This window comes from Adiantum capillus-veneris, chromosome 7, assembly GCF_014529385.1.
Source record: "Adiantum capillus-veneris isolate H3 chromosome 7, ASM1452938v2, whole genome shotgun sequence".
NCBI classification, from domain to species: domain Eukaryota; kingdom Viridiplantae; phylum Streptophyta; class Polypodiopsida; order Polypodiales; family Pteridaceae; genus Adiantum; species Adiantum capillus-veneris.
Window position 1 is genome coordinate 79367643 of NC_140937.1, and position 15868 is coordinate 79383510.

General features: G+C 43.7%; 1 protein-coding gene across 2 annotated transcripts in view; it reads left to right on the forward strand.

Moving 5' to 3' along the window:
- Positions 1-6396: 6396 nt before the first annotated feature.
- The window catches only part of FUS5 (Proteasome component (PCI) domain protein), a 99089-nt gene continuing 89617 nt past the window's right edge, over positions 6397-15868 (forward strand). The window contains exon 1 of one of the 2 annotated variants that reach the window (XM_086516104.1): positions 6397-6595. In XM_086516104.1, the coding sequence (XP_086372230.1) occupies positions 6398-6595 (198 nt within the window). In that variant the 5' untranslated portion in view covers position 6397. The remainder of the gene's footprint in view (positions 6596-15868) is intronic. The other variant, XM_086516103.1, reaches the window with a different exon arrangement.

Consider the following 15868-nt stretch of genomic DNA (forward strand, 5'->3'; position numbering starts at 1 on the left):
TAAACAAATGGAGTGAAGTACCAAGTGATTTAAAAAACAGAGTCATCAGCATACTTCATGATGAGTTTCCCGTTCCAACACGGGATCAACGCTTCAATGAAGACCTGATGAAGATTCGAATGCGCGAATACTGCAAACACAAGTGTTCCGAAGTGCAAAAAGCAATCAAGAATGGGTGGAACAGGCCAGATTGGCTGGCCAAAGAAGATTGGAAGAATGCGAAGAAAGCAACGCGCGAGAATCCCGACAAGTGGAAGCAACAAAAGGATGCAGCCAGAGCGCGAGTAGAGGCAGGGAGCTCGCACCACTTGGGGAGCGGTGGATGGGCATCATTTGAGGCCGATTTTGTAAGTGTTTTCACATTGCTCTTTATGTTCGATAGTTTAGGGTTTATGAGTTTTTTAATTCTAACATAATGAAATCTTTGTATGTTTTGACAGTGGTCGATGACAGGACGTGATCCCACACCGTACGAGCGCGAGTACGCAGGCAGGAAGGGCTTAAACGCCCTGATGGACATTCTCAGTTCTCGCGGCGGCATGGTTAGTATTAGGGTTTACTCTTTTTTATTTTTTGTATTGTTTTATAAATGTCGTTATATGTTTATACTTATTGAAAGCTGTCTTATTGTCTTTTTTTGCAGAATCCGACAGATACGCCGCTTGGACGCGATGAGACGTCTGACTAGACGACGTCAGTTTAGCCATAGCTAGATAGCATTAGTTTAGGGTTTCTCATAGCTTATGTATCATGAGACGGATTTTATACGTCTTTTTGAACCATGTATATTATTACATTTGTCACCGCAGTTCCTTTTGCCAATCAATTCTTTATGCCTATGATGTTGTACAATTGTCATTATTACATTTGCCAATCAATTCATTTTGCCTATGATGTGTACAATTGTCAATTTTGCAAACAATGCGTCTTGTGGGTGACTATTTTGGGTCTATTATCTACCCTTGCACTTTTTTAAAAAAGTGAATCAAGTACAATATGGTTGATGGGTGGCAGGGCATTGAACAATGCCCTGCCACCAAAAAAAAATTCTCTCGGGCGTCGCTATAACCGTCGCTATTTATGGCTCTGTAGCGTCGCTATGAGCGTCGCTATAGTTTGCAGTGTAAACGTCGCTATAACCGTCGCTATGAGCGTCTCTATATAGCGACGCATATAGCGACGCTTATAGCGACGCTCGTAGCGACGGTTTTAGCGACGCCGGGGGTTATAAAAACCCAATGTATTTCCGTCGCTAACAGCGTCACAAGAGCACACAACCTCTTGTAGTGAGGATTTACAAGTGGTATAGTAAGACCACACTCACTAGCATCTATATACATGTTCCTTCCCCTGTAGGTGAAGTAGATTCTCCTTTCAGGGAACTTCATGTTGGCAGCCATGCGATCAAACCATGGCGCCCCTAGGATAGTATCCTCTTGTTGGAGAGGAGAGATGAAAAATTCTTCTTTGTCGACATAGCTTTGGACATGAAGCCTCAAATTTTCAATCAAGGGAGTAACGGAGGCTTGCTGCCCCTTGAAAGCTGTGTCAGCCGTTACAATATCTCCCATCTCAAAGGCTTGAATGCCCAACTTGGTGGCCAACTCCGTTGATATGAAGTTGTGAGTAGAGCCAGGGTCAAACAAGATGAAGGCATCATGCTCCCTTACCTTTTCCCAAACATAGGAGAGAGATGATCCTTTGCAATGAGAATCCTTTTTTGGAGCTTCTGTAGTGGAAGCCTTAGGAGTCTCATTGCGAACATTTTTCTTCGGGCAAGAATGATAGCCATGCCCTTGCTCGCCACACTTGAAACACTTATGGTCCTTGCGAAAGGCTTCGAGCTCTTCAAGAGAGAGTTTGTTTTTGCCTTTGTAAACTCCCTTCTCCTTGGAACGATTGTTGTTGTTGTTGTTGGAGGTGCCTTGGGAAGAATTTTGGGCATTGGTTTTCCCCTTTGCATCATTTTTATCTTTGTTTCCGTGGGCTTGACATTCTATCTAGCCCCTTGTTGGAAATTGATGCGTGAAGCAGCCATGGTGTGATGGATTATTTCGGTGATAGAACCAAGCCATTGAGAGTTGACGTATTCGGACATCTCTTCAGGTAATCTCGCTTAGAATTGTTGCTTTTGCTCGGCAAAGTCTATCTCTTGGAAGACAATAGCCTTGAGATGTAAATCCCAAAACTGGTCTACATATTTGTGGATAGACTCATGGGAGAGAAGCTTCAAATTGCACCATTCGGTGAGAACTTTGTCCTTTGCACTGCTTGCAAGGAATTGCTTCATGATGGAAACTCATAGAGTTTTCCATGTCTTTGGGGCTTCGTCACTGCCACGCAGGCTAGCCCACCATTGACGAGCCGATTTTCTGGAAATGCATAGCTACATGGTGTAGCTTGGAGGACTCCGTAAAGCCCTCGTCTCCAAAGGCCGCATCAAATTGATGGATGAAGGCCAACACTTTGTCGGTAGCACCAAAGGTGCCATCATAGGTGAGAAAAGAGATACTCTTTCCTCCCTCCTTGAACTTCTTGAGCTTTCATGACCTTCGCCATGCAGGGTATGATTTGAGATGTCCTCCCCTCTTGTATTCTCTAGGAGAATAGCCATAGCTTTCGTCGGAAGAGGAGGAAGATGAAGAAGGAGGAGAAAAGGGTGACCTCTCTCTTGCCCTTTTCTTCCTTTGTTTCCTCTCTTCCCTTTTGGAATGACGAGGAGAAGGACGGTGTGTTGATCTTTTCCTCTTGGGAGGAGTTGGCGATCGTCTAGACCGTCGTCTTCGTGGAGCCACATCTTCGAAGGAACTTAAAGTTTCATTGCTTTCTTGCTCTTTGGATTCCTCCTCTCGTATGGGAGAGAGCCTTCTTTTGGGGGTCTCTTCAAGAGGCCTCCTAAGCTCTCTCTCCTCTTGGAGAGGGAGGGAAATCCCATAAGCGCGAAGTTGTTGAGTAACTTCGGCTTGCAAAGCAGGGTTGCCCATAGCTTGCTGCAACCTAGTAACGAGATAATTAACAAACATGGGGGCATCATCATTAGCACCTTCGTGTGCAAAATCAAAGCTATCAATGTTCATTCTACTCTCTTGGTTATTGTCAGCCATGTTAACAAAATTTGTATACGTACTTAGTGTATGCTTTGGAAATCCAAAACCTTAGTTGCCCCTCCTCTTAGCCTTTGAAAATTGGCTCTTATGTATCTACAGCCACGGCTTGAAGTGGTTAATTATAGAGGGTAGTGGAGTGGGTCTACTATTGCAGAATTGCCAAGGGCGCGCTAGCTCCTTTCAGACTTCTTATGGCTCAATAATGGTAAAGCCGGGGGCAAGTCTAAAAAGACCTATTATTAAGTCCAAAGCTCCCAAGGTGTACACCATATCCCACATAATGGGCTCAACAAGACCAATAATAGATCCGAGTCCCACTTACCCTAATATAATTAGCAAAATCAACCATTTATAGGCTATTTAAGGACCTCTCTTCTTAAGCAAGAAAAGAGAAACCAAATGCTCTGATACCAATGTAATGGAATTGGCCTATTTACTTGAGAGTAGCGGAAATTAGAGAGAGTACTTTTGTGAAATTACTTTGTGAGCATAGCATGTGAACATAATTGAAGGTAGCAACATAAACATAGCGTTTAGTTAACTTGGCATGAACAATACTTTTGCAAGAGAGAGAATTTAGAGAACATGACAACAATTGAGGACCGGATTTATGTGGAGCCGGTCCCCCCTCCAATAGGCATTTGTATTATAGTTTCTCCCATCAAGAGAGACTTGTTACAATACATCTTTGTGTTCCTTGTGACCTAGGTGATGCAATGAAGATGGAAAGCTTCATGCATCAGGAGCATAACATAAAATTTGTGGAACGCATTAACTATCCGAAGCCTCAGTCCCAAGACCTCAAACACCTTCGAAGGTGGAGAGAGCTAGTAGGGAATGAGGGTAGGGAAGACGAAGAAGAAACATTTCATTGGAGAAAGAACTAGTTCCTCACTTATCATCACTCTTCTTGCTAGCATACATAATAGCATAGTAATGAAGATGGAGAAGATGGCAAGCTTAAGCATCGAAGCATGACTCTTGGTTAGATTTGCATTCCATAGCCAAGAGTGTTGGTGTAGGCTCTCAACCTCTCTACTTGCTTGGAGAAGGAGAGGGAGCTCTTGCACTTTGCACTTCACACAATGAGAGTGTGTGTGGGAGAGTATACCCCTCAAGCAAGCCCCCTACTTGCTTTGGTCGACCCCCCCTTGTAGCTCATGCTTGCTCATTGGACCCCTCCAAGCCTAGCCAATCACAAGCAAGAGTCATACCAAGCTACAAGGGTAGCCTTGGGACAAGTGTCCCCCTTTCCCCTTTGAGAGAGAGGGCTTGATAAATGCTAAATCAAGTAATTAAATCCACTAAATTATCATTGGATTATGCTGAGAATAGGAAGGAGGGCCTTATAGTTTTTGAGGTCATTGCTTGGGTTTCCCTATCTAGATCTTGTGAGTGAGGGCTTCTTTGTGGGGTTGTGCCTTGCCTTGTGAGACTTTTCTAGAATCTACGCATCATGGGGGATTTGTCCTTGATTTTGTCCAGTGTGCTACTTCTAGCCTTTTCGTTGGGCGCTTGATTTTTATGCTTTTTATGTTCCCACACTTTTTGACAAGGGATTTATGTAGGTGGGTCGGGCATATTTTGTGTAGGGAGAGTGGGCTACCCCCATTCTAGTGGATTGTGTAGAACCTTGTCACTCTCTTGTGTTGCAAAGTTTGCTCATGCAAGGCCTTTGAGCACATTCTCTCTCTACCATTTCTCTCTCTCCTCTTCTCTCACTCTCTCCTGTGTGCTCCCTTGTCACCACACCTTTTGTTGCACTTTGGCATATCATTAGAGCCTAGGTTACACAAAAATTCTAGAGAGAGAGAGAGAGAGAGAGAGAGAGAGAGAGAGAGAGAGAGAGAGAGAGAGAGAGAGAGAGCGATTGTTTTGGTCATGCATTTGGACCCTCATGATATGTTATTTCATGTGGATGATTGTGCATGCACAATTGCCTGTGGGCACTTGGGCTGAGAGTGTTGGTCACGATCCGACTTGCCAGAGATGCACTTTGTAGCCTAAGTAGAGACTAAGTCCTTGAGGCATTGTTTCTAGGTTTGCTCGTATGTTCAGCCAGTGTGGAGAGCAATTTTTTGTTTGCTAATCAGAGTTGGCATTCATGATGGGTTTGTGATGTGGAGGCCAGTTGCATGGCTTTTGCAATTTCTGGGGTCTCACGCCTTTTTCCAAGGCTCTTTGATAGACCCATTCTTCATGATTACTTCATTGGGATATAGACCCATTCTTTGATAGACCCATACTTCATGCTTACTTCATTGGGATATAGACCAGACACTAGATATGGGTCATCAATTGGACCTTCTTAAAGGCATGGAGATTTAGTACGACTTGTAGCGTCACTCTCTAGACCATGTGGAAGGCTCGTTGTGCTCACGTTCTAGGCCCACAGTCTCTTCCTACATCCACCACTTGGACAACTATTTGGAAAGAGTTGCTACATACTATTCGTTCATGCAGGGCAGTGGAGAGGTGTCGATATTCTTTGTCAGACATGGGCAAGATCTTCAGCCCTTTTCAATCTAGACCATAGTTGCATCACATGGCATTACCCACCTCCACAATGGTTCATTTTCGATTGTTCATAGAAGGCCACTTTGATGTATTTGTAGCCCTCTCATTGTACTCCCCATCTCGTACATCCTCTGTGTTAGTAGGCTTTTGATCATCTCTAGAGGTCTCTTTGTACATAGTATACAACCACTGTTAGAGAGAGAGAGAGAGAGAGAGAGAGAGAGAGAGAGAGAGAGGGAGGGAGAGCTACTTCTTGCTTTAAAAAAACCTTTAATAATTGGAGTGTGTTTTCCAAATCTCCTTACAACCCCTATTTGATAATTTTGATTGTAAGAAAATAAAAGAAGGGAAAATTACCATGATACCTTTGAAAATTGTGGAAATCCCCAAAACACCCCTTGCGTTTGAAAATTCTTGATAACCTTATTCGATTGCTCCAATTTTTGCATTGGTTTTTTTTTTTATAATAGAGATCTAACTTCACCTATTTTAGACCAAAGTTTTCACCGATAATCTCACAAACAATGGCTTAGAGCACGTAAGATCATCTGAAACCTAGTTCGTACCAATCTTCCCATCAACATAAATACCAAAAATAATGTCTTTAGAGATTTTGAAAGGGGTATTTTGAGAATTTTGAAAAAATTTATGCGCGTTTTGGGAATTTTCGGACCAGGTAGGAGAGAATTTTTTTAAAATTTGAAAGAAAGTTGGAAGGGCACATGTGGTAATTTTACCATAAAAGAACTATATATACTGCTGCAAATTAAACCATGCGAGTACTTGTGTGCGATTCTCTGTTGGTGGGTGCCATGGAGATCGAGCAGAAGCAGTCGGAGCTCGTAGAACAATTCGTAGCGCTTGCTAAGACAGCGCGCGGCCGAGCAGCAGCAGAACTCATCGTGCACGCCACGTCCCATCGTTCCCTCTTCGCTTTTGCAGAGCTTTTGTCAATGCCTCATATACTCGAGGTTAGTGTTTCGAGTGGAAATCTCATGTTTTCTGCTTTGTGCAGGCCTCCTTTGAGTTGTGGGTTTGTCTGTGCAGAAGCGCATATGCAATCTACTTTTTTTTTTTTTTTTTGAGTGCCTTATACAACAGTTGAAAGCACATGTCTGTATGCTAATCTTGTCCTTGGTTTGCATAAGGGTTGGGGCCGTATCTCTATATGATCGTGTGCTAAGTTTGTCCTTGGTAAAGCTAGTGCCGGTTCAAATTGTCGGCTATGACCACATTTTGTGTTGGCATTGTCAAAGGGTGATTTTGCTTTGTTTGAGCACGTAGCCTACTCTCTCTCTCTCTCTCTCTCTCTCCCTCTCTCTCTCTCTCTCACACACACACACACACACACACACACACACACACGCAAGCTTGAGTTTAGTATTAAGCTTGAAATGATCACAATATATGCTGGACAAGGCTCTAGTCAATAAGCACAAACAAGTTTAGGAAACAAAAAATTCATTGGGGTTTCAATTTCAATTGGTTTATTTCTATATTTCTACAAATTATAAAAAATCATTACTAGCTTTAACAAATAGGCTTACTTTATAAGACTTTGAGGAAGCTTTTTAAGTGTAGTATCATAAAATTCTTATTGAGTCTTTTATCTACATGACAACATTGTCAACAGATAGGAAAGATGCACATTGAAACTGGCAAATCATCTCATAAGGTGGTAAAACAAAACAACAACAACACGATGAACAAACTAAAATCGACAAACTTAAATGAAAGAGAGGACAAGAGACGAGACAATGGGATGGAATTCCAACTTAAATGCACCGGCTAAAACAAACTTGGACACCCCAAGTCTAGATTCTGTCGCGACACAATAGAGATTCACTTCAAAAACACTTTACAATTTCAAGAGTCAACACGGCCCGGCGTAGTTCCGTGCCAAGGGAGATTGGCCCCAAAGACTGGCACCCCTTTCGGTATTTGTTTTATATTAATATGCGACCAAAGTACAACTTCCCACGGGTGCTCGCGTCCATATGCTCTGAGAAGTGAGCCGTCTTGGTCACTTATAACCCAAAAGCATGAAACTCAAAAGTAATTGAGTCCCAAAAGCAGCTGGTCAAAAATCTGCCAATAAATGCAGCAGCACAAATTGCAGAAATCCGTACAGCTACCACATCAGCATGTCAGCGCAGAAAGCGGAAATCCGTACTGTCTGCCATGTTAGCAAGTCAACATGAATTGCGGAGTTCCGTATTGCTGCCACGTGGCACTCTGCCACGTCAGCATGTCCGTACAGCATCAGTTTGTGACATACTCCCCTCTTGAAAGAATTGTAATCGCCGTCGATTACGCCTACAAAACAGACAGAGGCCATAAACCAATTCAGTAGACACTGATCCTAAGTACTGACGCACTAGACACGACACATCTAGCACTTGTAGAAAGACGGTAGTGACATCACAGGACACACATGACAAATCAATCACATAAAAATTTATTCCAAATCTCAGACCATGACTGCCAGCAACGTATTTAGTAACCGCATCTAGATCCATCCCGGACCTCACTGATGCCCGATTAACTAATCCTTATTGCGATCATGTCTATAGAGATTTATGAGACCGAAATGTTGCAATCATTTCGTCTTTCAGTTCTTGCACTCAAACGAGTCAAATGAGAGAGTACAAATCAATCATATTCAATTTTGGGAATTCCGTTTCATAAAGTCATACAACAGAATACTTTCAGCCCAACAATATTCCTGAAACCCAAAGAGGACGTCAGTGACCTTATTCAATCAAGGTAATCTGTTGACAAAGGAGTGGAGTGACTCTCCTCTTGTGCAATCCCTTTGCACCAGATTCAACCTTGGTGAGTTCGGGGATCTATCCGAGTAGACGATGTGTGAGGATTCCAGGTGTTAATCCTTAATTAAGTACTTAAACTCATGATTAAAACTTAAGAAACTTAAACTGTACTCAAGACAAGACTTAGAAGACTTTGTGTTTGATTGATTGAATGTGTGATACAAGGGCTCCTTATATAGGAGACGAAGAGACATAAATGAAAAGACATGTCTCTTGGTGAAGAGACACGACTTTAGACGTAAAGACACATCCTTTCGGCGAAGAGCTGCAACCATTGGGTGAAGAGTCGCACCCGTAGAGCGAAGGGGTGTGACCAGTCGTCGAAGGAGTGTGGCTTTTGGCGAAGAGACACGTCCTTTGGGTGAAGGGGTGTGACCATCCAAGCGCAGGGGTCCTCCTTGGCATGGCACTTCGCGTATCTGCAACTAGGAGTAGATGTATTGCTGTGCATGGCACTTCGCGTATCTGCAACTAGAGTAGATGTATTGCTGTTAACATAGTCACAATTGTGACACGATGCTAAACCGATGCTTCAAGGTAAAGTTCCAAAATTTGAGGAGTATCTGCTAGGTCCTCCTCCTCCATCCACTTCGCATCTAATGCCAGATAGTTCTTGAATTTAACCAAGAACCGCCGAATCACTTTACCGTTTATCTTTCTTTCCTTGTGTGCCAAAATCTGTTCAGGAACGAGTATCTCCTCGCTCTCTTCCACTTCGGGTTGCTCATCGGGCTCCCCATCAACTGGCACCTCACCTTTAAAAGGTTTCAAGAGACTCACATGGAATGCATTGTGAATCTTCCAAGTATCGGGCAGCTTGAGTTGAAAGGAGACATCATTTATCTTTTCTTTAATCTGGAAAGGGCCATAATACCTCATGCTAAGCTTTGGAAAAAGCCACTCCTTTCCCTTTCGTTTCCTTAGGCATGCCTTCTCAAAACGTAAGAGCACCCAATCGTCTTCCTTTAATTTCAATCTCGTCGATGTTGATATGCTGCCTTCTTATGTCGTTCTTGAGATTTCTCTAAAGCCTTGTGGACCTTGGCAAAAGCAGTGTCTTTCATCTAGAGTTGGGGGGCTCGCCAGCCTTCCGTCCATCTCTCTCTCTCTCTCTCTCTCTCTCTCTCTCTCTCTCTCTCTCTCTCTCTCTCTTTTCTCTTGCACACTCCAACATGATATCAGAGCTTCAAGCCTTTTTCGTGCGATGTGCAGGCTACCATTGCCTGCTCCATCCTCAGTCCAAGCGTGCTTTTTGTCAGAAACTGTTGACGTGTCAAAGCCCTGAAGAAGGGAGTCAACTTGCAGATGTCAGCCGAGGGGCCTAAACCCTAAGAAGAACAAGTAGCAGAAAAAGAAGAAGTCCTACCAACTTATGGGGACCCTGTCCAATGGGGCCCCAGTGACATAAAGGGATTAAAATAAAGCAGGACTCACACACACACACACAAAGTTGATGACGTGGCAGAACTGTACGGATTTCCGCTTATCACGCTGGCGGTGCTGACGTGGCAGGACTGTACGGATATCCGTAAATTGCGATGGCAGCTTTTTGGCATTGCTTTTGGACCAGAAGCTTTTGAGTTTTAAAGGTTTTTTATTGTAACCGCTTTTCAGGCCAAGGGCCTTTAAATATGAGGTTAGGGCTCATTCTCTTGGCATGCTTCCTGGAGAAGGTGCAGAGTCTGGAGTACCGGCTTGTACTGTGTTGATGCAATATAAAGAAATACCGGAAGGGGTCCCAGGGTTTGGGGCCAATACTCTCTGGGGTGGAATTTCGCCACTCCGTGTTGCGTGTCGTCTCTCTCTCTCTCTCTCTCTCTCTCTCTCTCTCTCAACTGAGTTGTTATTGAAGTGCTAAAAGTCTGTTCAGTCTGTTCTTTTCTATTGGCACGTGGTGCCCGTCTTGTGACACTTTTCCCCTTTTGGATCGCTTTTAGGTTGTATCAGAGTTATTCTTCCGATGTCAACTTTTCTAGCTTCTAGCGTTTTAAAAACCTCTATGTTAGTATTTTGATAAATTGAACACTATTGTGTTTTTTTAAACCTGGGATTGTGTTATTTTTTAATGCGAGGCGGCCGTAGGTTTCTTGGTTTTAGGCGATCTCTTCCCTTGGGTTCCAACGCTTATAGATTGGAGCTTCTCCCCATGCTTGCTGGCTCTTCGTGTATCAAATTTGGTGATTGCTCTTCATGTGCAGCTACCTTCACCTCTTGTGGCGGCGCCATCCTCTTCAATGTCTTCTATGTTTGTAGATTCTTGCAAGTTCTCTCTCTTCCATTACTTTCCCGTTGCATCATTAACACCTTGTTGCTAGTGTTCGATTCTTGCATTTTCGTGTGGACAACCTGGAGATTTTACCTGATTTGCCACTTCCTGATAACCTGGGTGGTTATTTGGTCATTGCCTTCTATTTTGCATTAGCTTTTGGTGCTTCCTTTGGCACGGCTTTCATGGACAAAGTTCATGACCCGGTACGACGGTTGTTCAAATTCTCCCTAACAGTTGGACACACATCTAGGACTTGTTATGAAGGTTTTCACTGAACGGTTGGATACATGTCCACGACCCGTTTTGTAGCATATATGTTGCACTTTCTGTATTCACATTTAAGTTTGCATGTGTGAGATGTGTATCTGTGGCAGTAGCATAGCATTGTGTTGCATCTGTGAAGCATACTTTTTGCAAGTTTTAACTCTATTGCATCAAAAGTTTTGGCTTGGATGAGATAAACTAGATGGATGGTAAACTTAGTTCATCAAGAGTTCGGAAAGGATGAGACGACTAGGCATATCATCATTCTGAAATATCAAAAGTTTTGAAAAGGATGAGATGATTGGGCAGATCATCATTCTGGAATATCAAGAGTTTTGAAAAGGATGTGGTGACTAGATAAAATCTGATTGTGGAACGCGATTTTGTGGATGGTGGAGAATGTACAATCTAGGAGGGATGGTGTCAACAAAATGGTGACGTGACAGCAGACTCGGACACACCCGACTGGCCCGACTATACACGTGGCAGACAATACGGCAAATTACACAAATTAGGCGCAAAACCAGTTGCCAGGCTGACGTGGCACCTGTACAGAATCTCCGTGAATTGCGGCGCAAAAAGCGGGTAGCAGTACGGAAATTCTGCTTTAGCGTTGGCTGAAATTACAATGGCTGATTTGGCAGCTTTTGTGGATAAACTGCTTTATTTTTGAAAAGCTTAAGAGCTTTTGATTTTGGGGCTCTGCTTTTGGGCATCCCTTGTAAGCAATAAATAAGTGGTTAGGCCCTCATTTCTCAGAGCATCTGGACGTAGAGTCCGAGAGTGAGACTCTCTTGTACTTTGAACACAGATTAATACAAAAAGAAACATCGAAAGGGGCGCCAGTCTATGGGGCCAATATCTCTAGGCACGGAACTGTGCCGGGCCGTGTCGACTCAAGTGTGAATTGTGAATTGTTTTGAAGTGAACCTCTGCTGTGTCGCAATAGAATCTTGACTTGGAAGTCCAAGTTTGTTACAGTGGTATCAGAGCGCGGCCGATTTTTCTTCTACCGGGAAATCCGATCCTTTTCTGGCGACACCTATGGATTCCAACAGAGAACAATCGACTTCTTCTGCATCTGGGAATGCGGGAGGAGATCACGAAGAAGATTTGCATGAAGAGTACGGCCCACCTCGGCCTCCACAGGCAGAGATTGAAAAGATGAAACATCGACAATTGGTTGACGACGCAACAAAGATGATGATCAACATTGCGAAGGATCCGAAATTTGCAAAATTTTTGACTCAGACATCCTTTGAAGAAGTGCACACCCAGTGGCAGAAGGCCATAGAGCCACCCATCAAACCGGCACTCAAGAAACCTCCTGCTTCGAGGATGTTTACAAAACAAGAATTAGAAGAGGTCGTTGATGCACGGATCAATCAACTTTTGGACGCGAACACCAAAGCCAAAAACCTCGACAAAAAGTAGAAGAAAGGAATTGACTTCTCGGGTTATTTGGGTCGTCAATCTACTTTTGTATCGGCAAGAAAGCAGAAGAAGCGTGTACGATTTGAAGGACTATCCAGTTCTTCTTCTTCTTCTTCTTCTGACAGTTCTTCTAGCTCTTCTGACTCGAGCGAAGAAGATAGGAAAGGAAAAAAGCGAAGCAAAAAGCAAGGCAAAAAGCAAAGCTTCCGAAAGGGCAAGAAAAAAGCAAAGAAGCCTAAGCTTCGCCCAGTTTTTGACAGTTCTACAGAGGACTTGTAACAGACTTGGACACTCCAAGTCAAGAATCAATCACAACAGCACCAAATAACCACTTCAAAACAATTCACAGATCACAATAGATTTGCACTGGCTCGGCGGAGTTCCGTGCCTAGAGATATTGGCCCCAAAGACTGGCGCCCCTTTCGATATTTCTTTATGTATTAAATCAATGTCAAAGTACAAGAGAGCGGTTAGGGTTTCACTCTCAGACTCTGCGTCCAGATGCTCTGCAGAGTGAGCCCAAACCGCCAATTTATTTGTTTACAAGGGATGCCCAAAAGCAGAGCCCCAAAAGCTTCCAAATCAAAAGCTAAAAATTCTCTCTCTCTCTCAAGAGAGTTTTATAAAAATAAAGCAAGTAATTTCTCTCTCTCTCTCTCTCTCTCTCTCTCTCTCTCTCTCTCTCTCTCTCCCCCCTTGCCAAAGCCTAGTGAAAAAGCATCAATTGCGTTGCTTGCTGGGCTTTTTTTCATCTCCGCAAATATGGAAAAATCCGTACTACTGCCACGTTGCATTTGCGGCCAGAGAATTAGGGTTTCAGCCACTTTAGGGTTTCAGCCAGCTGTTAGGGTTAGGGTTTCCAGAAATTAGGGTTTTTGCAGATTAGGGCTTTTGGCAAAAATTAGGGTTTGCAAGAATTAGGGTTTTTGGCAATTTCTGCTCTCGGTAGCCACGTCATCACTTTGTGACATACCCCCTTCTTGAAAGCATTGTAATCGCCTCCGATTACGCCTGCAAAATAGACAGAAGCCATAAACCATCTTAGCAGACGTTGACTGTTAGTACCTACATACTAGGAACACACATCTAGCACATGTACCAATCGACAGTCACATCACAAGACATCAGAGGACATCACATGACATTCAACATTCATTTGGATCTTAGACCATGATTTATCGGCAATGTAGCTAGCAATCGCATCTAGATCCAATCGAGACCTCATCGATGTCCGATTGACTAACCCCTATTGCAACCATGTCTATTCGAGATCAATCAGACCAAAATGCTGCAGTCATTTCGTCTATCAGTTCCTGCACTTAAAAGAAGTCAAGAACAAATCAGTATCATAATCAGGAATTCCATTTCATTAAGTCATACAGCAGAATACTGTCAGCTTTCAGTATCCCTGAAGCTCAAAGAGACATCAATGACTCTAGTATCTAAATCAAGGCATCTGTTGACAAAGGAGCGGAGTGACTCCCCTCTTGTGCATCCCACTGCACCAGATCTCTGGCCAAGCTGAATTTTGGGTTCCGTTTGGAGTAGACTATGCTAAACCAAAAGTATCAAGGTAAAGTTTCACAATCTGAGGAGTATCTACTAGGTCCTCCTCGTGCATCCGATTCACATCCAATGCAGGGTAGTTCTTGAACTTAACCAAGAACCGCCTTCAGACTTTACCTTTATTCTTCATATCCTTATGTGCCAAAATCTGTTCAAGAACAAGGATCTCTTCGTTTTCTTCCACTTCGGGTTGCTCATCAAGCTCCCCATCATCAGGCACATCACCCTTAAAAGGTTTCAAGAAACTCACATGAAATGCATTGTGAATCCTCCAAGTATCTCGCAATTTCAATCCGAAAGAGACATCATTTATCTTTTCAGTGATTTGGAAAGGTCCGCAGTATCGCATACTAAGCTTTGGAAAAAGCCTCTCCTTTTCCTTTTTCTTTCTCAGGCGTGCCTTCTCAAAACGTAAGAGCACCCAATCATCCTTCTTCAATTTCAAGTCGCGACGATGGCGATCCGTTGCCTTTTTCTGTCGTTCTTGAGACTTCTGCAAAGTCTCGCGAACCTTGGCAAAAGCCGTATCTAAGTCTCGCGTATATTCATCCACTTCAAAAATCTTATCTTTCGTGCTTAGGAAGGGTGGAACCTTCGCAGCACCTTCAACAATCTCAAATGGCTCCTTCCCCATCGAAGAGTGTATCGTGTTATTGTAGGCAAATTCCACCAAAGGTAAGTACTTTTCCCATTGAGTCTTCTGATTTGAGATATAAGACTTCAATAAATCTAGAACCACTGAATTTGCAATCTCAGATTGCCCATCAGTCTGTGGGTGGAACGATGACGAGAACTGCAACCGCGTGCCAATGTTCTCCCAAATTGCCTTCCAAAACAAACTCGTAAATCTGGGGTCTTTGTCGGAGACAATCGTCTCAGGTATGCCATGTAATCTGAAGGTCTGGGCCACAAACAGTCTTGCTAAGTGATCCGGCTTGACTGTTTTCTTCACTGGAATAAAATGAGCCTATTTGCTAAAATCGTGACCACTCTGTGTTCTCGGGAGATCTAAAATGAAATCCATTGCAATACTTTCCTAGGGGCGGGTGGGTATGGGTAAAGGCTGGAACAATCCTTGTGCTTTATGCCTGTCAAACTTGACCTTTTGGCATACTAACACGCACAAACTCTTCCACATCCTTTTTGAGTCTTGGCCAAAAGAAGTATCTCTCTACCCCTTTCATGGTGGTAGCAATGCTGCGGTGACCCGTAAAAGGTGGACAGTGGCATTTAATCAAAACCTTTTCCCTCAACGGCTGTGTAACGCACAACATGGTTTTTCTCATCAAGTAGCCTTCCCGAATGGAGTATCCTGCTACTGTCTCCCCATCCCGTATTCGTTTGAAAATATCTGCAAAATCTGTATCTGTGGCATACTGGTCGACCATATCCTTGAAGCTCCTATGATGTATCGCGGAAATAGCCAAAACCAACGGCTTCCAAGACAAAGCGTCCGCCACCACATTCTTCTGTCCCTGCACATGGACAATCTGGAAGTGAAACTGTGACAAGATGTTCCCCCACCGCATCTGCTTTTCCGAAGCTGCTTCTGTGACAAGAAGTAGCGCAAACTCTGACGGTCTGTAAAGACAGCAAAATCCGCTCCGAGTAGGTAATGCCGCTGACGGACGCAAAGTGGACCTCGAACCCCGACGGCCTCTAAAACGCCGGGGGCCGAATGGCGCGCCTCGAGCCTGCCACGGTAAAGTGAACATGGGGCACCACCTAGCTTTGAGCGGCTAGGACACAAAACCACGATGATATGAACACCGCAAATCTACAGAGAGAGAGAGAGAGAGAGAGAGAGAGAGAGAGAGAGAGAGAGAGAGAGAGAGAGAGAGAGAGAGAGAGAGAGAGAGAGAGAGAGAGATTTGCAAATG